The 23,552-nt window shown below is 44.0% G+C and overlaps 2 protein-coding genes across 2 annotated transcripts in view; one reads left to right on the forward strand and one right to left on the reverse strand.

Moving 5' to 3' along the window:
* Window positions 1-5,012, forward strand: part of LOC137668280 (contactin-4) — a 148,884-nt gene extending 143,872 nt beyond the window's left edge. Inside the window, exons 19-22 of the mRNA XM_068409683.1 lie at window positions 719-905; window positions 1,399-1,511; window positions 2,998-3,166; window positions 4,635-5,012. Coding sequence (XP_068265784.1) covers window positions 719-905; window positions 1,399-1,511; window positions 2,998-3,166; window positions 4,635-4,735 — 570 coding nt within the window. The 3' untranslated portion in view covers window positions 4,736-5,012. The remainder of the gene's footprint in view (window positions 1-718; window positions 906-1,398; window positions 1,512-2,997; window positions 3,167-4,634) is intronic.
* A 2,602-nt stretch (window positions 5,013-7,614) lies between these two features.
* On the reverse strand, window positions 7,615-23,281 carry IL5RA (interleukin 5 receptor subunit alpha). The gene is made up of 11 exons (XM_068409522.1): window positions 23,228-23,281; window positions 21,236-21,320; window positions 19,928-20,073; window positions 19,190-19,328; window positions 18,565-18,697; window positions 18,299-18,489; window positions 17,187-17,332; window positions 16,411-16,546; window positions 14,748-14,844; window positions 9,751-9,832; window positions 7,615-7,707 (listed from the first exon to the last, which is right to left on the reverse strand). The coding sequence occupies exons 1-11, from the start codon at window positions 23,273-23,275 to the stop codon at window positions 7,615-7,617; spliced, it is 1,296 nt and encodes a 431-aa protein (XP_068265623.1). The 5' UTR covers window positions 23,276-23,281.
* Between the last annotated feature and the right edge of the window lie 271 nt (window positions 23,282-23,552).

The raw sequence follows: 23,552 nt of genomic DNA on the forward strand, positions 1-23,552 counted from the left end.
TTTTCTGTACGTAATGGGCCCCGCACTTCAAGAAAGATGTTGAGGTGTTGGAGCGAGTCCAGAGGAGGGCGACCAAGCTGGTGAAGGGTCTGGAGGGTCTGACCTACGAGGAACGGCTGAGGGAGCTGGGGGTGTTTAGCCTGGAGGAGAGAGGAGGCTCAGAGGTGACCTTAGTGCAGTCTACAACTACCTGAAGGGAGGGTGTAGTGGAGTGGGAGTCGGCCTCTTCTCCCAGGCAACCAGCGACAGGACAAGAGGACACAGCCTCAAGCTTCACCAGGGGGAGGTTCAGGTTGGACATTAGGAAGCATTTCTTCTCAGCAAGGGTCATTAGCCATTGGAAGGGGCTGCCCAGGGAGGTGGTGGAGTCACCATCTCTGGAGGGGTTTACGAAAAGCCTGGCCATGGCACTTAGTGCCCTGGTCTAGTTGCCATGGTGGTGTCAGGGCAATGGTTGGACTCGATGATCCCAGAGTTCTCTTCCGACCTGATTGATTGATTGAATCTGGCTGAAAACAGAGAGCAGAGCTTGCTGAAGTCCTGAAAAGGGAGCACCATGCTGGTTTCTAGCAAGGAATGAGAAGGGATGGTATCGGGGTGCAGGATTTGTCCGTGTGGCACGTGCACTTTGGGCAGAAGTGCCAGAGTTAGCGCTGGAAATGACGGGGGTGCTGCCACCTGGAGCTGGAGCCAAGCACGTACCTGCTCTGCTTCTCAGGTCAGGTGTTGGAGACACGACGAAAAGGAAGAGAACGCGAGGAGGATCCGAACGGTTGGCAATCAGACGTCGGCGAAAGTCACCAACCTGCGAGGCAACGCGCTGTACCACGTGGCAGTCAGGGCCTACAACACGGCTGGGACCGGCCCCTCCAGCGCCGCCGTCAACGTCACAACCAAAAAGCCACGTGAGTGTGTGTGGGGACGGGGGGGCTCTTCCCTGGGAGGGTTTCTGCCAGCGATCCCCTCTCTCGTTTTCAAGCTTCCTCGAGTCTGAAGGAGCTGTCAGACTTTTCTTTGCCGTGCTCAAGGCTTACCAGCCTCTTTTTTTTTTTTGTGAGGCTCTTCCCCGTGTTAAGCAAGCAGAGCAGGCAAAGCTGAAATCACAGCGGTGCAGGAAAATTAAATATTTATCTCATCCTTCAAGAGGGCTTTTTTCTTCTGGTCTCGGGCATGTTGAGCAACTGACTGAATCCTTTTTTCATTTAGAGCACCGTGTTGTGTCACACCTCGTGTGACCTGGAGGACACAGATCAGTGACACACAGCTCATTAGCTTTGCAGAGCAACAGGACTCTGGGCACACTCAGCTGTGGTGGTGGAAGCCACACTGGTGCTGGGAGGGATCCAACTGGGAACCGGTGCTCCTCAGTAACACCATGCTGTGTGTGTTTTGGTATAGCACCAAGTCAGCCTCCCGGGAACATCATCTGGAATTCATCCGACTCCAAGATCATCCTGAACTGGGACCAAGTGAAAGCGCTGGACAACGAGTCAGAAGTGAGAGGCTACAAAGTGAGTATTTTGTGCGTGCGGGCGGCTGGCCAGCACTGCCCTGCACCACCTCCCTCCGCACCCCGGGTCCTGCAGCGAGTCCTCACGGAGCTTCGCTGTCGCTGCATTCTGGCGTTGGGCTGTGGGGAGCATTTCCACGAATCCAGTGTCAAGGTGGGGTTTGTAGTAGGACCAGGCGAGGTGTTTTCCATGGTACTGGCACAGTTTTCCGGGTTAAAACTGGAGCATTCCTCCAGAAACAGAGGCTGTACCCGTGTAGAGTGAGCACGTTCTGCTGGCTCCTCGCCCTCGCCCCAGCCATGCTCGCCCCTGCCAGCACCCGTGCGGTCTCAGCCCACGGACCTTCACCTGCTCCTTCCCCCTGCGGGACGGCTCTCCTGCCTTTGCTGGGAACCTTCCAAGGACCATTGTTGGCTCCTTAACTGCAGATACATAAAATGCTTTTGTAATAGCTCCCATAGCCAAAAGGAGAAGAAAGAGAATCCTCATTATTAGCAGCTTTAATAGGGCATAATTTAACTAGAGAGAAATCTTGGGAAGAATTCAGCTCTGTCGCCTTACACAAGGGTTTCGTTTGGCCCAAAGACATCCGTGTGCAATTGCCAGCCGTTGCCTCGAGGGCTGAGTTGTGCAAACATTTTCCACCAGAGCTTGAAACGAGGAGGAACCTGGCCACGCTTCGTATTTCGTTCACAATCTGCAGTGCCGGCAGCGGCAGCTTTGCCAGCCTGTGCCAGCTCTCCTGCCTGTCTGCACTTAACTGTTCAGTATCTCTGGTGCACTGTGTGGGATTATCACAAAGAAGTTCCTCGGGGTTTTTAGTCAAAACCTCAGATGAACCTCAGCAGTTTGGACCAACTTTTCACTACTTATTTTAGATTTGAAAATCAAATTGAGAAGTCAATTGAAAGAGGGTGAGAGACTCTTCACCCTGAAAAGGCAAACTCCGTCTGTCAGGTTTCTAAAAAGTCCTCTTTTAACTTACTGTTGGGATAACTCAGACTGATTTCTTTCCTGAATCATAGCAAAACGTTTCCCATTTTTCTTCTTTTTTTCCTGGAAACCTTATATTTTATGTCACGATTTATGATCAAAATTACTTCCCACGTCTTAGAAGTAATTCAAAAAAGCCAATTATTCTGGGAAGCTCTTTGTGGCACTGCATCAAACACCCCAACTCGGTTTCCTGGAGAAATGTGATAATTTTGGCCTCTCTACATAAGCCTTGGGATTTATTTTCACTTGCTGCCAGGTCCTGGGGCTGCATTTGGTGCTGCACGTTGGCATCACCTCCCCATGGAGGTACCATCACCGCTGTGCTGCTGTGGGTCCCCAGCAAACACCCCTGTGGGGTCTGGATGACCCCTCTGTGACCAGACTGCGCGTCTGAGCGTCCAGGCAGGGAAGGAGCAGCAGAAGCCAGTCTGGGGGCCCTTAGGGCAGGGACGTCTCTGCCGTTTCTGCCTCCTCTGCTCTCTCGCTGCAGGTTTTGTACAGGTGGAACAGGCAGAGCAGCACGTCTGTGATAGAAACGAATAAAACCTCCGTGGAGCTCTCCCTGCCCTTCAACGAGGACTACATCATAGAGATAAAGCCCTTCAGCGACGGGGGCGACGGCAGCAGCAGCGAACAAATCCGAATTCCAAAGATATCAAGTAAGGACGGGAGGAGCCGGGGTGGGTGCCCGCTCCTGCTGCCGCCAAGGCGCAGGGAGCCGGCGTCCCCAGCCCCTCTGCTCCTCCTGCTTCACCCCAGTCACCGTTTGTGTCTACAAAGGGGACGAACCAGGGCCCTGAAGCTGAGCAGGGGCAGGCTGTAGGGCTGGCCGTTTCCCGGGCAGGGAGCTGAAACCCAGGCTGACCTGGGACCACTGGTAATTCCAGCCCACGTTTCTGATTTCATCCTCAGTCAAGATTAAACCATAAGAAACGCCATCATCAGTAGTTGTATTTCTATTTAACATCTCTAGATACCTCCCACTCTTACTTCCACACTCCTATATACATTGAATATATTGTTTTGCTGTAATTCACTATAACAAAATACAAAATGCTGTGTTCAGAGGCTTTTAAATTTATAAGGCTACTGTATAGCCATATTCCATTGTGTGTTGGTTGCATAAATATTTATTTAGGGAAATGAGGTTGCATGGAAGAACAAACAGAAAAAGTGAGTATTTTATTACACAACATGGCTTTTGCAAAATCTCCATGTCCCATCTTCCATTAATAATGCCACAGTTTATAAGCTGCATTAAATCAGGAGCCTCTGCAATGCAGGAATATGGCATTAAAATTACAGCAATGTAAAAAACCCCAGGTGAGATCAGGATTATCCCCACCGTAGCTGTACGCTGTGGCTCTATAAACCATGGAGAGGAATTTAATCAGCAGACACAGGAGAGCGCAGGAGGGCAGGAACACACGCCGGTGCCTATTTGGCTGAGCGCAGTGGGCCACAGAGCAGGTATGCAGCTCCTCCAGGACCTGCATCGTGCTGGCGCCGTAAGTAACGGCTTGAATGTAGTACAAATGTAAAAGAAATAAAATAATAAGTAAACAGGCCATGAAGTAACGTAATTGTGAAAGTAGCCTCAACGCAACAGCAGCAGGAACGTAAGTTAAACCAAAAATTCAATTAGAGAGGTGGGACCTGGTGAACAGGAGGCTGTTAAACAGGAGGAAGGGACAGTGCATGGCCTCTTCTCCCAGGCAACTAGCGACAGGACGAGAGGACACAGCCTCAAGCTTCGCCAGGAGAGGGTCAGGTTGGACGTTAGGAAGCATTTCTTCTCAGCAAGGGTCATTAGACATTGGAAGGGGCTGCCCAGGGAGGTGGTGGAGTCACCATCTCTGGAGGGGTTTAAGACAAGACTGGACATGGCACTTAGTGCCCTGGTCTAGTTGAGATGGTGATGTCAGGGCAATGGTTGGATTCGATGATCCCAGAGTTCTCTTCCAGCCTGGTTGATTCTGTGATTCTGTGGGTCCGACCTTCCTGGGAGCCGCCTCGGCTCCTGCCACCACCTGCAGGAAACAATTGAAATCGGGGTGGGGAGAGCTCTGGGTTCGTGCTCGCTGCTCTCCTCACGCCCCTTCTCCCCCTCTCTCCTTTGCTCCGCAGACGCGTACGCGAGAGGATCCGGCTCCTCGACCTCCAGCGCCTGCACGCTGTCAGCCATCAGCACGATAATGATATCGCTCACAGCTCGCTCCAGTTTATGACAACAATGACCTGAAGGACTTCTTGTTTATAATCTAAGCAACATTTAGCTAGTTGTTTTGAAGACACCCAGTACTAAGTAATATTGTGGTTTGAGTACATCTTACTACTGGAAAAATGTTTATGCTTCTTTAGGAATGGCATTATACAGTACTTCCTCAAAGCAAATATAGCTTTGTCTGAAGTTTCCTTGGAAACTCTGCAATGCACTGAAAACATCTGTAATACGATGTTACCAAAGCAGTTTACATATGTCCTTATATGCATATTTTTTATTATATATTTAGTGTTTTATAGAATTTTTTAAAGTTAACATATGATGTAGATATTAATTTTTCCTCTGCTATAAAATGCTATGGACGACATTATCATGAAAATATGGTTTGGAATTTTTTCCTTTATGACTGAGAGGTCAAAGTTGTTCTTAGTAAATTGGCTGCAGCTCTCCTGTACAGTTTTACAAGGCTACGCAAGGCAGGACCGTTCCAGATGGGGTTCATAACGCGGCCGTATTTAAACGGTGGTTACGATGACTCTGGTGTTACATCAAGTGCTTATAACACACAAGATGTTACATTTTACTCAGAGGTCTAAGCACGACAAACTCGAAATACTCAGTAAGAACATTATAATCTTGAAAAAATACAAACTTTGTGGACTACAGGACATGTAGCTAATATTGGGGCATCATGCAGCAAAGGGTCCATTTCTACTGTCTTGAAATAGCTTTGTCTTTATCATAATTAGCACTAAATTGGGTAGGAATGAAGACACTGCAAGGACGCGATCTCTGCCTCTAGTGACACAAAGGGACAGGTACCCGACGGAGCGAGCGGACGACGCAGTCCTCACCTGTGGGTGTAAACCCGGCTAAATCCACCTGCTTTGGGGCATTTTATGCCAGGAAAATTGGAACACGGCGACTCCGAGACGTGAAGCTGCCCTGGGTTCGTTGTAGGAACGCGCGCTTGCTTTCCACGTGCGTTGGAATGTAACTCATCATCCTCAGTCACTCCACGATGGAGAAGAAGCTCCAGAAGTCTGGTCGGAGCCGAGCGCGCCCGAGGAGCCGGGAGGTCTCTGCCAGGGAGGCTGCGTGTCTTCACAAACCCTTCGTGGACGCTCGAAGGCAAAACCAGAGTCACGCCAGAAAACGATGATATCCACAGCAAAATAATTCTTCTTAAGAGAAGGACTGTTTGTTACTACGGGGTAATTTTGTAAGCTCACTCAGACAGGATAACGCTGGTAAAAGGCAACGGGATTTTCTATAAAATTTTCAAGTTGAAATGCGCTGCAGTGGTTTATTATTATTTTTTTTTTTCCTGATAGCTTGAATTTGCCTGTAACTTGTCTTTTTTGCTTACAAAATAATACAGTTAACTTTTAGACCTTCTAAATATATTTATTCAGTAACTCATAATCAGGATTCCACTTGTGTAAAAGTCAGGGGTGTTGACCAGAGAAATATTGTCAGTATTTCAAGCTGTGTTCCTTTCTTAGTTTGATATGGTTACTTCTATGTTAAAAAAAAAAAAATAAAAAAACAACAAAAAAACAAGAAAAATAGAAAAAAAAAAAGCTTCTGTAGTTTTCTCCCCAGTGTAAATGATATTTATCAGTGATCTAGCAGATGTAATCTTTTTTTAAAGGTATTGGTAATAAATATTCTGTCATTTGTAAAGATAACTGTCTTCCAGGGGCGTTTTTCCTCCACGTTTCGTTGTACCCAGTGACAAATTTGGCCACAGCAACAGGCAGCGCCTGCTGGGGTGGTCACTGACATGATGATACAGGATAGTAGAGTCGGTTTAAGTCAAAACTTGGTGGAGGCAGAAAACAAAAAAATCTATTTATGTGTCTCTGTTCTAATACCACTTTCAAAACTGGCCCCCCAAAAATATCTGCGTGGGGGAATTTGGGGTGGTAACGCCTGTGTGTGTAGAGTCACGGCTCATTTATTATAATTATTTTTAGGCTGTAACACCTGGGAACTCCATTACGTTCGGTGCTTTCCAAACAATTTACTTGCTGGGACAAATCTTTCTTTTTATTCTTTGTTAATATGTTTAACCCCACCTCTGGCCAGCTCGATGGACAGGAGGCTTCTTGGAAGTCGAAGGGACTCTGCAAGAACAGGAGAGCTTCGTGGTCTGCAGCCAGAGAGGTCAAAGCCTGCGTTGTTCGAGTGGTTTCAGGCAGGATTTGGTAACTCCCTCAGGGGATTACACAATGTAAGTAAACAAATCACAAACAGAAACCGACACTGTCTCAAACAGTTCATTTAAGATGGAGCAACAGATAGAGAAGAAAAACAGGTTGCAATGTCGGGCTTGGATTTTCAGAATTTACAGTGTTCTCTTACAGAGTGTACTGGTGAAGACCAAGTGTGAGTCCCCCCTCTCATGATGGATGTGTGGTACCTGCGCAGCACCGGCGATGAGAGCACTGGGGAGCTCTACACCTTGTGTTACTCTTTTCCCAGTGTTTGACCCACCTCGGTCACTGCCAGGGCCACGGCTGGGAACCTTGCTGCCATACACCGGGCTGCACCAAGTCCCAGTTCGCATTTGGCATCTTGAGTTGTCAGAATTATTTAAAACAAAACAAAAATCCAAAAGATTAAGCTGTCAACCAGAAAAAAAAAGCCATTAGCTCTTTCCAGAATGTTTTTTTTCCTACACAGCCCTTGTATCATGTACTTATATCCTGCTTAAACTGGGACTTTTTGTTTAACAGCTTATCGTTACGCAAGGCACCTCGTGGAAGCAAGTCCTCCTCCCCGCTGGAAACGCCACCATGGTGGAGGTGACACGAAGCCCACTCCGGCGATGCTGGGGGACGTGCCGGGGCCACACAGCCTCGCCAGCCCCGCAGCCTCTCAGAAGACAGAGTCGTCGAGGGCGCTGCAGTAGAGATCCTCAGCGAAGCTGCCGAACTCGGTCTCCGTCTCACTGGTGCAGGTACGTGCTCTCTGGAAAGCAAACACCGCTTTTAGCTGGCGAGCTGGGAGGTAAACTGAGGTTAGCAACTCAACTGCACTAATTAAGGGAGAGGAGTCACGACATATTGTTTTAAGCCTGTGTTGAATATTAGTTATGAAACAAATGCTGCAAAGCCCTCGCGTAATGTGTTTGCAGAACGCTATGTTTCCAGTTGGTGCATTTAAAGAGGGATTCTTTTTCTGAGATTTTCTTCTCAGAAAGGGTTATTTTCTTCTCAGAAAGGGTTATTAGACATTGGAAGGGGCTGCCCAAGGAGGTGGTGGAGTCACCATCTCTGGATGTGTTTAAGAAAAGACTGGACATGGCACTTAGTGCCCTGGTCTAGTTGCCATGGTGGTGTCAGGGCAATGGTTGGACTCTGATCCCAGAGGGCTCTTCCAACCTCATTGATTCTGTGATTCACCCAAAATGTTCAGTGAGGTAAGAGCCGAGAAAGAGCACTGGGTTCAACAGAAGAGTTTCACCTGAAATTTCATTCTCAATGAATTTCTCAGGGGGCTGCTCGTGGCTCAGGCCAGCAGCCCCGTGCACCCACAGATTTCCCATTTGCGTGCTCTGCACAACACAGCTGACCGCAGTGGCCCACCAGCCGCCCTCTGCAGCCAAGGACTAATTGCCCTGGGAGGAGCTGGAGGGCACATTACACGGCATGTGAATTTTTCTGAACGCACAGCAGCGAAGCCCATTTGTGGGGCCAGATCCTGACCCTCGGTACTGAGCGGAGTTGCGCAAGCAAGCATGCAAGAAGCTGGCGTCACCTCGCCCCGCTGGCGTCACCTCGCCCCGCTGTTTACACTACAGATTTCGGAACCAAATGCCCACAACAAACAGCTGCCGGGGGTTTCACTCTCCCAGGCAACCACAGCAGAGGTACCAGGGCCGGGTTGTCACCTCTCCCTGCCGCGGTGCCAGCAGGAAGCGTCCAGCCGGCATCTCCTCCCCGCACCGAGCTCACTTTAATAAAGGGACAGCTAAATACCAGGCAGTGCTGCTTTTGATAATGTGAAACAGCCTTTGCAAGCTCACACTTTCTAGCTGCAGTGTTAATATTTGCTATTTCTCATATTCTTATTTGTGATACCCTAAGTCATGTTATTTTACACCAGTGACTTTAATTAAAAACAAACATTATATGATAATCTTTTAAGCCTGTTTCCTTGACCAGACGATGGAATAAGAACAATACCAAAAAGTCAAACCCTTATTCTAAGGGGACAAATTACAATCAAGTTACTGAGCAGCACTTCCCTTGAGCAGGCAGCGAGGAGTTTTATCTTATCTGTAAGGCAAATGTATTTATCAGGAAGTAACAGCAAACATAATAAGGCTTAAGACCAGCTTAACAGTAGGACCAAAACATTTCCCATTGTTATTCCCACAAAATAAACCAGCTCCCTGGGAGTCAGCCTGGCTGTGCTGGGTGGAAGGAGCAGCTCCATTTCCGTGCAAAAGGCAGAGCCACAGGTATGGCACTGTGGGCCTGAAATTCGCTGCATGTTAGAAAAGCACTCGACAACAGCACTTAATCCTTCCTCCAGCCCAAGGCACTGGAACAGCTCTTTCTGATTTGGGGTTATTTTTGTTTTTAATCCTCCCCAAAACACTTGAGTTACAAACAAGGCCAGATCCAGAGCTACTGCAGAGCAGGACCTGTCCTCGGCAGAGGAGGTGGCCACACAGCCAGGTGAGAACCGACCGTAGCAGCTGTGATTGCCAAACAGCCTCGCAAATGGCCAAATTTGATGGCTACCTTGATGTTATCCTTACAGTCGGGGCTGTGCATATCGTTATGTTAACTGCACCCACGGATTTCCCACTTGGCGTGTTCTGCACAACACATTTGACAATGTAGCCCACATTTAATATGGAAATTAGAAATTCTAAGAGGTCAAAAGGCTTTAACTGAGCAATGACAAGCTATAGGCTCCCAGCCTTGCAGGGAAAGAGCAGCACACAAACGCAAGCATTCCTTCTAGTCAAACAAAAAAAGAGTGACTAAAATGTTCTTTTACCTCGTAGACATTTGGGAAGGGATCTCTGAATTTGTTGCTGGGTGTTGGAATTGGTGGAAACAGTTTACTCCATACATGGGTTCTGCAAAAAACAGTCGTGGAGAGATGTGAAAGAATTGCTTTTTCTGATGGATGATGTATCCGACAAGCAGCATGTGCTTAGCCCCGCGAGAAGGCACCGGGCACCGCCAGCCCTCCTGCCCCACTCGGTCATCGGCATCGCACGGCAGCAGCACGTTCAAAAGGAGCCAAAGGAATGGATCGTGGCCCACCAGCAGCTCCCCTGAGGAGTGGGCAGGTGTGCCACTCCTCCCAGGACACCTCTGCACCCTGGGGACACACGGATGGGCTGATGCTCTCCCTCATCAGCCAGGAGCTGGGCTGGAAGGTCTGATTCAAGGGGCATTGCCACGGCTTTTAAGGGCCAGCAACAGGCCTGTCTCGGAGAGAAATTAATTGCTCTGATCTGTTCGCACTCGCGTTCTTCCCAAGGGCTGCCTTGTCATCTTCTTTGTTTGGACATTCCAGACAGGCTGCCTCTTGCTCAGACTTTGGTTTCTGGACATAATCTGCATGTGTCTTGTGGTGGGAAAGCAACTGCAAATAATTGTGTGCCAGGAGGAGGCAAGGAACGGGACCAGAGATGGCTGACAGCAAACGGTTCTGCTTAGCAGTGTAATAACTCATCCTCCTAACGCCCTGTGAGGTGCTCCTTTCCTGCGTGACACTCTTTAGTCTGGCTCAAGCATACAGGCATAGGTATTTCTGTGATAGCAAGTGCTGCAGAGTGAACTTTTTCTTGTCTTTGATATATCCCAGAGTACAGACTTCACATTTCAATCACTAAAATGCGTTCACTATCTCTACCTCTGGATAACACGACATCCAAACAGGGCCAGGTTTTAATGGGAACTTGGCCTGCATGAAGATTGTAGAATTTAGCCCAGAATTGGTACACGGCACCTGTTCTGTGGGGCTAGCCTGACGTCCAGGAAGCAGAGAAGTGGCCAAGGTGGAGCCCTAGCCGCACCCCTCCAGTACCCTCAGTGCTGGGACCAAGATCTGCTCCTCTGCCCCATTTATTTTGTGGCAATTTTCCTGGCTGATGTCTGGTTAGGTGAATGCTTATGTTCTTATTACTATTCTTGCAAAAGCTTTCCGAGTTCTGTCAAATTTTCTTTTATCCCATTATTCCTCCTCACCAGGGAGGTGAGGAGGAATAATGCTTTCTGACTGTCAGTTCAGAGCTAAACCTTCCTGGCTGAGCTGCTGTTGCCTTGAAGGAGACATTGATACTTCACTGTTAGGGGAAGGGACATACCACTGCTCGCACGATAGACGTGACCAAGCAAGCTCTGGGATGTCTCCCCATTGCTGCACATGGATGAGAGTTTGTGATGGAGGTGTACAGCCAGAAGTGGGAATATGGGGAGGGAAAGCAGGGTGTGAGTGAGTTGTTTTTAGGAGACATTGGCATCCCCTTTGTTGAAATGCCAAACGTAGTCCAACCATCGCTGGCTGCGGAGGACAAGTCAAGCTGTGTGGTCACCGCTAGCTGAGTAGGTCAGTAACATGGTACTGGTGTAACTCGAGTAGGACCATGATGGGTGCCACCACTAACACTCCAGCGCCTGGCATCATCTCTACTCTTCCCAGCTTTCCTGCTAAGGGTTAGGTCCTTGTGACCATAGCCAGGTTCAGTTTGCAAGCGCTGTTGCCTTCACAGCTCCTGCGCTCCGTCATGTCTCCCAATCCTTTCAGGAGGAAGGCCCCGCAGGCCACAGGATTTCACCTGTCTCTTGTTTCAGCTCTGAGTGGGGTTTTGATTTAGGCTATTGCCGTGCAACGTAACCAATACGATTTGGTTTTGTTTGGAATTGGCGCGTTTCTAGTTGTGCTGTTTGTCAATACAAGATTTTGATGGAACCATATCAAAACTATTTATTGAGTCAGCAAAAAGCAGCAGTTACATGCTGCTTCTGGAATAGAAACACGTCAGGAAGGGTGCACAAACGCCCAACAGAATGAGGCAGAAGCACACTTGTGTTCGTGGGGGCTGCCTGCCCCTGAGCTGCAAGAGTCTCTGCAGTGAGGCCTTGGTGGGGGTGGTGACAGCGGTGCCCTCAGAATGGTCCTGTTCTTTTTTGCAGGACACTGAAAAGTCGGAGTTATGTGATTAAATATCTTGTCACAAAAAGTGTTCCAGTTATCTCTGCTTGTCTCTACACGAGTTAGAGCACGGCCCTTTCCATTAGTGCTACTTGGACCTTCAGGCTTTGGAAACTCCCCACAGGACCCTCAGGCCTTCACTTGGCGTTTCAGAGCCTCTAGCTATTGTGCTCTGTCTGTCTTTCTGAAAGTTGCCACTTTTCCCACAGGCTGTGACATGAAAAGGCCAAAGATAAAGAGAAATAAGTAAGAGAACAAGTTCTTCTTTTTCCTCTTCTAACTGCTACGATGAGACTGATAAAATATTTGTTTTCACAGTGTGTTAGAGTGCCTTTTCTAGTGTCTTGCCTCCCCCGAGACTACCCGTGACATTTTCCAAGTGACTTCCCTGTAGCGGGCAGCTGGTGACTGCTGGTCGTGGACCTCAGTGCGGTGCAGGAGAGGGAGGGGGACCTGGTGGAGGTCAGGATGGCCCCATTGATTTCAGGGTGTGGAGGGCTACTGACTGTCCTCATGTCAATTAAGTGGGGAGCAGCTGGGAGCAAGTTATTAACTACCTCCTCCTGTGGGCTCACCTCCAGGAGAAAATGTTATTCCAAGGCACAGCCTAAGGAAGTACAGAAGATGCTCATTCATAAAGACAGAGGGCAAACTAGGAAAACATTCAATTCTGCTTTTTATCAAGACAGTGACCCCACTAGCTACTGCAAGGAAGTGAAGGGAAAAGACTATCCAAACAGTCCCGAAGGGCTACTTTGCCTTGCAGCATTTCTCCCAAACGGTGGTCTGTATCTCTGGTGCCTGCAATCACCAGGAAGTACACAGAAAAATTTATAGAACTCTTTACTATAATGAAATTCCTTATAATGGCTTCAAAGCATATGAAATCTGGAATGATTCTGTGGCTTGAATTGCATGGTACACTTCATGAATTTTCAAGAGCAGTAAAAACTGAGAGTACTAATGAAACTGTGATCTAGGCAACCTGTGCTATTTTTCTTTTTTTAATATCTGCAGATACAACAAATGAGCAGGCTAAGCACTGCGTTTCATCTTCTTACACTTCCCACTTCTTCCAGGGCAGGCTGGGGAGAAGTGGCAAGGAGACTGAGCAAGAAGCAGCATGGGAAGGGTGGAGTAAAGCTAGCAACTTCATGAAATTCAGTGCAGCAGGCAGATGAAATTTTAATCCCTTTGGCAAAGATGGAAGGTAATGAGCCTTTGGGTGCTAGGGAATTATATCCTATCCAGGCAGAGAGAAACTCCTAGAAGCAACCAACGTAGCATCAAGCAGATGAACCTGGAAAAGCTAGGTTAAATTTGCTTAATGTATTAAAGTTCATAAAATACATTAGTACAGCATCTTCAAGCTGGTCCTTGAGTAGAAGTCTTCTCCTATACCTGTTTCTCCTTCTATATTTGCAGGGGGTAACACTTGCAGGACTCCACAGGAGAATATGGAGCAGTGTAACTGCTACTAACTGGTGTTGGGACTAACTGGTGTTGGTGTTTTGCTGTCCCCAAGAGAGAGGAGAGAGCTGAAGAAGATGATTCTGGAGCAGTGGAGGAGCTACAGCTCTACAGACGGGTCAGTCCATAAAAGAATTGGTGGCGTCAGTAAGAGCAGTTTCGGGATTTCCACCGATACATCAAGGGAACAAGATGGGAACAAGTACGTATGAAGCACAACATGAATAAACTCTCTGTGGAGTTAATCTATCTTGTTCCAAAAAGGATTGCTTAATGAGACCTGCTATGCTAATTAAATTGACTTAAGAACAGGTTATCATAGACACCGGACGCTTTAGGGAGAGTTAACAGCTATTCTAATAAAACATTCCTGTAGACCAGACCTTTATTTGATAAAGGAAATGTGATATGGAAAGGGAAATAGCCAAGGGCACATCAGGACGACCAATAAATTAAAAGGCATTAAAGAAATTAATACGAAATTATCAGACTCGAGGACAGCACTTAGATTACTGGGAGCTGTGTTTATTGTGGACTGATAATTGCTGCTTGCTTCATGTTTCAGGGGAGAAGCTTGTAATTAAATTGATTCTGTAATTCATCACTTATGATTTGACTAGTCACAGCTACAGAAATCCAAAGTGTATCTGGGTTTCTTCGCAGCACATTTTGGGAAGTTTGGCTATATGGCATCTGTTTTCACTACATGGCATCCATAGCCTCTGTAGTAATTAAAAATAAACTAAACAAATAGTTAAAAAACTCAAAGCAACAAATAGTTCAATGCACTTTCTCCTGTTAAGAGGTCAAAAGGAGCAGCAAGAACAAAAAGCACTGACTTTTTACCTCTTCAAAGCATCTACCATACTCCTTGATGTCAACTGAAATTCAGACTAGACGCCCAGGGCCCCACAGAGAGTGGAGGTCTGCAGGCTGAACTAGACAAGACTGAGAAAATACTGGCCTGTACATTTTAGCCATAAAAGATGTTCTCAGCAGCTTTCACCAGGGTTAGAGACAGAGTCCTCCTGGGGAAATCCCAACCAGATCCATTTAAGTGAAGAAATGAGATAAGGATAAATAGATTTTTGACAAATTTGCCTCAGTATATGGTTTTGTTGTTTAAGATTCAATTGAATAACCCTCTTACCCCACCAGTTTTGCTGAATGTTATTATTGATAATTAATGAGGCTGACGATGATTATTTATTCAGTACCTTTGCTTTGTATAATTATGCTTGAATACCAAACTCAGTGCCCTTTCTTAAAATTAAGCAAAGCTTGTAACATCCCCCCACACTTGTTGAACACCTAGTCCTTAGTTATGCTGTAATTAAAAAGAAGACACTGATACTTACATTTTGCATATTACAGCAACAAGCAGGAATGTGCAGCATGTGGACACACAAAGCACAGCGAGAATCCAGGCTATGGGATTCTCCAGTTTGGTTTGCCCTGAATTTCAAGAAAAAAGGAAATTAGATACATTGCTTTAGTGCAGATTATTTTAAACACACTCTTACAAAAGGTTTCATCAACTGTTCTATGTGATTGTGTTCAGATCACAAGTTGACATGCAAACAATGAAGACTTGGTATCTAGAATTAGAAACGAGACACGGAGCTTCAAGAACAATTTCCATGAAACTGACTTTCTATCAACCCATTCTTCATTTCTGTTAATTCTTTTTAGCCAGGAACTGGATTTCTCTGGCTTCATAAACTTGCCTGTAAAAGAGACATCAAACCTCCGTACCACCCCAACGGGGGCACACAGTCAACCTTGCAATTACAAACAGCTTAGGATGGTTTGTCTTCAGGGTTACTGCTTTTCTTTCAAGAAAATAAGATGTGGGATGTAACTGTCGATGCAGCCGAGCTATGCCTCGTGTAAGTCTTGAGAGTGACTGGGGCAGCAAACTGTGGAAAGTGGTTAAGTCCCATAAACCAATTTTAATCTTTCCAACGTGAAGGCTGGGAAGTATCTTCGTTTTCCAAACAAAAAATGGCAGGGTCCTAAGTCTCTTCCACCTTATGTCAGTTGGCAATGGCCCCAAAAAAGGCATGATCAGGCAATCTGCTGGTCTTAAAGTTGGTCTCATCTGAATATTTCCCAGATAGGTGCATGAGGCTAATAAACAGGCCCAGTTTTCTTAATTAATGGATGTTTGGTCAGCTCTCCCCCCAGCCCTGAGTGAGTGGTCGGGTTGCTGAGCCTCTCTTCCCAAGGGCTTGCTAGTGCCATGGAGCCAGGTGAGAAGGTCAAGGAGATGTGTTAGAGTAAGGAGGCAAAACACCAGCAAATTTGCAATCACTAGCAAATAGACATAAGAGGGAAAAGTATAGTAAACAGGAGAGTGTAAGGGACTTTTTTTTTTTAAATGAAAACCAGGAAGTTAAGAAACTCAAAAGATAAGAGCAAAGGAGGATGTCTAAGAAAAAACAGTTGATAACGTGCCATGATAAGGAAACTGTTATTTCCAGAAAAACATGTTCAGCAAGCAGGAAACACAGAACAAAGTGGGGCAAATTATCATGTTCCGAAGATGCTAAAACCATGCTCTTTCCCCCAGCCCCAACATTTAAGAGTTCAGATAGCTCCAGTAAAGTAATAGTTGACATGATCACTCATGTTAACTTCCAGCATGAACATCACAATGCATGCCAGGGAAACACGTGTGAAAACTGAAGTAGTAATGTAACTGAAAGGCCTTACCTAGAACTTAGGACTTAAGCTAGTTTAAAGCAGTCTCTGAAAACGTAAGCATGTAAAAACAAAACACTGTCTAAAAAAACCCTCCGTATGTCCAAACCTTTGCTTGGGAGATTTTTTTTTTTTCATTTTTAATGGAACACAGATTTAACTCCCTTTGGCATTAACAAATCAGTTTCTTTCTTGAAATACCTATTTTCCTAGCTTCTGATAAAATTCCTTGGTGTTATGCATGCTCATGATTAGGCAGCATTTGCTTTCCAGCATTCTAATAATATTCACTACAAGACAGAAGCATGTCATTCTTACCAACATAAATAACTTCACTCCAGTCACTCCAAAATCCTCTCGTACAACAGATGTGATGATTAGCTCTTATTTGTATGGAATACCTGCTGGTAACATCAATCCGTAATCTGAAGTCGTTTGAGGATATTTTCAGTATCTGTTAGGAAAACAATATTGTACTTAAGCCTAAACAATTACTTAAGATTAAACAATTCAGAAAACAAACTTTGATCATGTTTATATTTTTATTTTTTTAAAACTTTACTAGATTAACAACGAGCATCTGGTCTTGCTTTAGAAGTAAGATCTCTATTTTTATAGGTGTATTTTCTCTCATAATACACCAGTATTTTAGGGCAAATTCTTGAAAGACACCTCATTTTTGCATTCTTCCTTAACACACTTAATGCTGGATTTTCAGAATTGTCCATCCTCCTGCTGTTCTGAACCCAGATGCATAAAACTGAATAACTCAAATTTTTGCCCTTCTGCTTTCATAGGTCTCTTGGGGATAGTTTGTTGCAGATATAAATGACATCCAGAAAAAGAGGAAAAATATGAAAACTGATAAGACTTTGGCTTTGCTGAACCCTAGTCATACAGGAGACACAAGTTTCACCAGCAGTCCATAGTTTCAAAATAGCAGGTTTTATTTTAAATGCTTTAAAATTTGTAACATATCTGTGAATATTAAGACTTTTTCACCAGGTTGCATAAAGGCAAATTCTAGCTATATAGGACAGTCAGCTCAGAGACAGGAACGCTATGTAACACTTGGGCACCAGAGGAGCAATTACCTGCTTGTTACCTGACTTCAGGTTGAAGAGGTGAAATTCATATTCAAAACATTCTTTAGGGAAAGGAGAAATTGGCTTCTCCCATGTGGCCAGGAGATCATTTTGCTCTAAGAATACAGTGACATTTCTGGGAACATTCACTTTCTCTACAAAAAGAAAACTGTACTGGTAAGTTATTTATAGAGCAAAGTTTAAATACTAACAATCGGAGCACTTTATAACCCGAGAGTATTTCCAAGTAGGACCTATAATCCTTGAATTTATTTCACATTTTGGACAGAAAAGATAAGGATTTAGGAGGAATAACTATATTGGAGAAAATAGTTAAGGGAAAACAGTTTTAAAAATCCACTTAAAAGTTCTGGAAAACTATATTACGGGGGGGGGAGGAATATTTATTAAATTTTCACAAAAACATGAAATTAAATGATAGAACAGTTAGAAAAACTTCTTTTCAGGAAAAAAACTGATGTAACCAGGGAAGTTACTGAACACTAGAACAAATTCAAAGGAATGGATCAGCAGCTATTATAGGGATGATTTCTAAGAAGAAAGTATGTCAACTGTTTTATCTTAGTGAAGCCATGGAAAAGGAAAATGTTATCTGTTTGCAAAAAAGTGAAAGGTGTAGAACTAATGAAGGAAAACAAATTATTTGTGTGGATGAAAGATGATAGGCAGTCATGGCTGATACTCCCTTTTATTAAACAGTCTAATGCCTTTCTTTAAAAGGACGTGGTTATCTTGAACATCATGTGTCTTGTTCCTTTTAAAGACAGGCTGTAAAATAAAAGGTAGTAAAATCTGTACTTGAAGGTATATTGACTAAATCAATTGCAAATGAATATTGGAAATAATGCTTTGGCTGACAAACAGAATAACTAATTGTATTTTCTAGCTTTTTTTTTGTCATTCTGTAATATTAAAATCAAAGTCAGTTAAAACCATCTATTTGTCTCATAATCTCTTCCAATTTCATCAAGATGTCTATGCAAAACCAGCACATACTTTCACCTGCATCAAGAACCATTCAATCCAGTAATATTCTCTCACAAATCTTTTGACAATCCTGCTGGACATTTTTAAGTTAAAAATAAAAAATTTCTACTCACCAATGGCATTTTGGTTAAACAGCTGCTGGAAAGGTTTGATTGCAGCATATTTGCTAGACCCATTAATTTGTATTACAATGTGCTTGTCAACCTCTTCAGGATCAATATGAGTCACTGAAAATCTGCACTCAGTATTCCTGTTCCACCTGTCTTTGATATAATCCTGACATTCTTCAGTGTGTATCTCATACCTAAATTAAAATACTTGTGAGACATGGTGCTCTTAAAGAAATTCATTGCTGACTAAAATGGGAGAAAACACCAACCTGTAAAATAGAAAGTACTTGGTATCTTCTGGTGCCCCTTGGCCAGGAAGCCAAGTGCAATGGAGAGAAACAGTACTAGAAATGGTGATGCGAGTAACACAGGACAAATTAGTGACAGATGTCTCTGGAGCACCTGGAGTGTCAAGAAATTATAGAGCAGAGAGAAAAATCTTATTACAAAAGTCGTAAGAAATTCATGTTGCTAAACATTCTAATTACAGTCTTTGGTCCATTATATCTATGACTATTGTAAATTCTCTTCCTTACCACACAGGTCGAAGATTCCCAAACAGCATAAGCAAAGCTGTACCTCACAACACCATTACATATTTCATGTACACTTTCCAGTTCAAGGCAAGATGATATTTTAATATCCTAGAGTGTATGAAGGTAGGTTATCTTAGCCTTAGCAAGGAATTTTTAGAAAATTATATATGGGTTATCCGTGTTGTGCACCTCCAGATTGTACTCCAGGCTCCACAGCAGTTAGAGGAAGGCCTGGACTAAATCATTTTGTAAGATCAGTGTAGCAGTATTTTTTAAGTATTAAACCTGTCACTTTTGATGTCTAGTCCACAGACTAGGGCAGACACAAAATTCAGACCTCCCTTGCATTTCTTCTTACCTGGTGGAGGCAGGAGTTTTTCCTTCACCCAGTCACTTCTCATTTGAAGGTCATTATGGAGAAGTAACGTCCGAACACGTGCGGAGAAACCGTTGTGAAGTGCAACTGTTCGGATGCTGTAAGTCTTCTTTGTATCATACTTGAAATAAAAATAAAAAAAACAAATAAGCATCACACGTGATGGAAGCTGAATTGAGGGATCTGCAAAGACTGATTCAGTCTCTGCAAAGAGGCAAACCAGCCAGCTAGCTTAGCTGGTTGTATGAAGTGTATAAAGCTAGAGTACAAATAATCCACACAAGAAGTGTGTGAGGTTTCTCATTTAAGACAGCAGCACCCTTATCTTACCAAAAATTTGTCTATAAGCATACAGCCGTGATGAAGCATGGTCTGACATTTTAATGATACCCTGGCATCAATGTGAATTAAGTGAGCTGACTTGAACGGGGAGCAGTATCACTTAAAACCAGTATCCAGCTTCCCCCTAAGATGATGGCTGCAGAGACTGCCAGTTCCCAGGCTAACCCTTGTCCCAGCAGAGCTGTACCCATTAGCATAGCTGAAAGGGAATCTCTCCAGTGCACAAAGTATTTGTTTATGATATAAGAGAATAAGTGATTCAATATGCCAATTGTTCAAGAGACATATCATGCCTACTGCACCCTGGACTGGTGCAATATGTTTAACTCACCAGGAATTTAACCTTCTCAGGATACTGGGCTTATTTTTTTATCTTACCTCTTCAGGCACAGGGCTTAGGATTTCCACATCATATCTAATAGTGTAGTTTTTTCGTTCTTGATTGGGGTTTGGTTTCCAGTGTAAAAGTACTTGTGCTAATGCAGAGACTGTAAGGGTGAAGTTAACAGGTGGGAAAACCTGAACTGTAAGGGAGAAAACAAAAATATTCATTCAGTAATCCAGTGAATTGTTTAGAGCAACAGCTGTTTGCAAGCAATGAGCAGTCCAAGCAAATAATTTCATTTCAGTATTATATTCTCTCAACAGCTTCTTATAAAATGTTTCTAATATTTGAAAAATATCTTTAAATAACAACCAAAGCTTCATCAAATAAGAGTTTACTTAAAACTTAGTTTAAAAAATGAATTTTTACAACAGTTTCAACTTGAAAATCACAATGATATATTATATTTGGTGTGTTAATTAGGTTCAATTTTTTCAACTTGATTGTCATAGCCAGGTAGACACTGGGCATCTGTACTGAAACGGGGCTGATCAAGTGAGCAGCCACATGAACAGTTCTCACCCACATAAGCTTGCAGAAGAGCATAACGTGGGGGCTTTCTAAGAGGAGGCTGACAGCCACAAGAATTTGTATGTGAGAGAAGAAACAAAATGATGAACAGAGGAATTAAGCACAAATGGAAGAAAACATAGGAGGATGGGAATGATAATTTAAAATGACAGGGCAAGAGGGATTTCTGGAGCTCATATGGAAATGAAGAAGATCTCATGCTGGGGGAAAACGTTAGCATATAAATAGCAAGGCAATGAAGTAATCAATCCACTCCCCTCCATTTCTAGAGTTCTTCAGAGCCTGCCCTCCCTTAACTGCCATCTCCAAGGCAGCTGAGGGACATCACTCCCCACTTCTCTTCTCCCATGATTTCAACCTTTGATGCCCACTAGTTCAATTTTCAAGCATGCACCTTGCATTAGGAAAACTGCCTCATGAAGGATCAGAAAACCCCGACACAAACCACCCTGAACTGCTTCCCTTAAAATGTGCCTCGCTGAGATGCCCACAAAAATGTCACCATTAAGTGGCATGGCACAACTTGTGTCTACATGCCTCATGGTTCTTCTCTCTCAAAGAAAAACAGTCCTCAGGCAGTGGCTGGGAGCAATCTAACTGAGCCAGGGTACAACTGTCCCAAGCAGCGTGGTCATCTGTGGTCCTGTACTCAGGGCATGCCACGGGCTGTTCCATTCCTGTGTAGAATAGCGCATTTGACCAACATGTAGAGGGGCCTCGATCACCCATGGGTGCTAAAGCTACACACTGGTAGAAGGGAGATGGCTTACCTCCTGCAGCTTGAGGTACATTTGGCTGAACCAAGTTCATTGTCCAAAGGAGGATCAGGAAAACACTCACCACGCTGGCCATAATCTTTAGATGGTAAATAAGAAAGGCCACGTATCAACATATGAGCCTTGGCACCATTTTACAGAGCCTGATAGCTAAAAATGAACACAATCCCAAGTGTTAAGCACACAAACCACAAAGCGTTATCCACATGATCAAAGGAATTAAACTCCTCTCCTTCCCTTGCAGGAAAATGCATCCTGTCATAGCTAAATTTAATGTAAGTACCACTAACCACATACCATTTTGCTTCCTTTGCTTTTGCCATCCCCCCTTGGAAAAGCTACTGGTTTCAAACACTGTCATGTGCAGATGTTCAGAGGAGCAGTCACGGACTTACAACGTCTCTCCACGGAGAGAAGGGAGTTGGGTTCAGGTATATTGGCTTTCAGAAGAGTCCCACTTACTACAATAACAGAAATAACTGTATTTTTAGCTGCCACTATATATATATAAAATGTCTACGTACTGGAATTTACTTTCCAGTTTCTATTTAAGTAAAGCTCGATAAAGACGCAGTCTCACCTCAAGGCTAATTCTCCAGTGTTAATTATTGGCTGTAAGAGAAACTATTTTGTTTGTTTCTAATTTAAATGAACGACTATTTTTAATGCTTAAAACCAGCATGTTCTTATGCTTCCTATAGATTGTTTCATGAAGTACTGTGAGGAAAAAAAAATCTGTGTGTAATCATTCATGTATAACCTAATATAAACAACATGGAAATACAGAACAGTAGCTTTCTAAAATGTTCTTACTGAAGAGAAATACGCCCTCCCAGCCCAATCACACTACTTCCCTGGGGCACTACAGCAATTGCTTGTATGGAAAACATAATATTTTCAGATGGTAATGAGAAGAGAAAGCATCTTTAACCCATCAGTTCTCCCTGAACCTCCAATAAATAACCCAGGGACTGGAAGCACTCCAACTGATCACAGCTGGAGTACTTCTGCTGTACAGTAACTATTTTTCAAAATGGTGTGTGAATGCTGAGTTCATTAAATTGACACATAATCTACAATGCAGTGTGTTTCTTAATGTCCAAGTCTACTCATTATCTATATTCATATTTTGTATCTATCTGCTATTCTGCTATCCAAAATGTGCATGAGGCTAATTGAACCTCTGGGTTTTGCTAATGGATTATTCCTGAGGTGTCAGGGTTTGCTTTTACATACGTTGGGTTATTTGAAGACATTTTGGCCAGACATTTTTCTCCTTCCAAAATGTACGTGAATCACAAACGATCAGGTAATTGTTATTCACACCGTATATTTATGGCTACCCAATGCCTCCAAAACTATTTCTTTTTGCATTACCACTCATGAAAAGTCTGTTGTTCTGGATTTTCTCACGTGAATACCATACAGGCCTCTGCTTCAGAAGATGATGTTACTCTGGAGGGCATTATGTGGACTGAACACAAGTTTACAATGGCACCTGATCTCTGACCACCTCTGCCACACCTATACTGCTTTATCTGATAAAAACTAATTTAAAAAACTGCTGGAACATGACACACATTTCCAATATGCTTTTGTACAAATTACTGGCATCAGGCTTTCTTTCCTGCTTCAAAAAAACATCATGTAGCTCATTTACCTGATGAGACTATTAAATACACTAATAACATTTTTCCTCTATTTAAAGGTAAAAATTTATCAGCTTCAAGTCCCCGAAAATAAAAAGTAGCTTCTCATTTCCATGCTAGCAATAACCCCAGTACAACTCTGGCAAGAGTGCAGCTCTGAACCGTGCAGATGTGCGTGCATGTGCTTTTATGCATGCGTGCGCAGCTGCATTCCTACCTGTCTATTAACATAACCCACCACGTTCACTGCAGCTCTCCCACCGACCACCTGCAACCAAAACCAGCAGCTAAGTACCAGTTTCCAGTAGATGAAGCTCTTGTCATGTGAACCAGGTACCTTGGTGAGACAGACACAAGAACCCACCAACGGGCATTCCACTTGCATAGGAGAGAGACGGAGGGACAGGTTGTGCTTCCCCAGCTGCAGCCAAAGCCTTACTCAGATAAGACATCAGGTACAACTACGAGACTTTGGGAAAGAAGCTTCATTAGTTCCACTGCTAAGAAAACTCACTTTTTTTTTTAAAAAAAGCAATCACTTCAATACATTATTTAAAAAAAAAAAAATCTTTAAAAAGCCTCATGTTTTACAACTGCTTAGGATTCACATCTACTAACTTGAGCAACATCAGTACATTGGTTTCAGGACTGCTCTGGCACTT

This window comes from Nyctibius grandis, chromosome 10 (assembly GCF_013368605.1).
Source record: "Nyctibius grandis isolate bNycGra1 chromosome 10, bNycGra1.pri, whole genome shotgun sequence".
In the NCBI taxonomy this organism is placed as follows: Eukaryota; Metazoa; Chordata; class Aves; order Nyctibiiformes; family Nyctibiidae; genus Nyctibius; species Nyctibius grandis.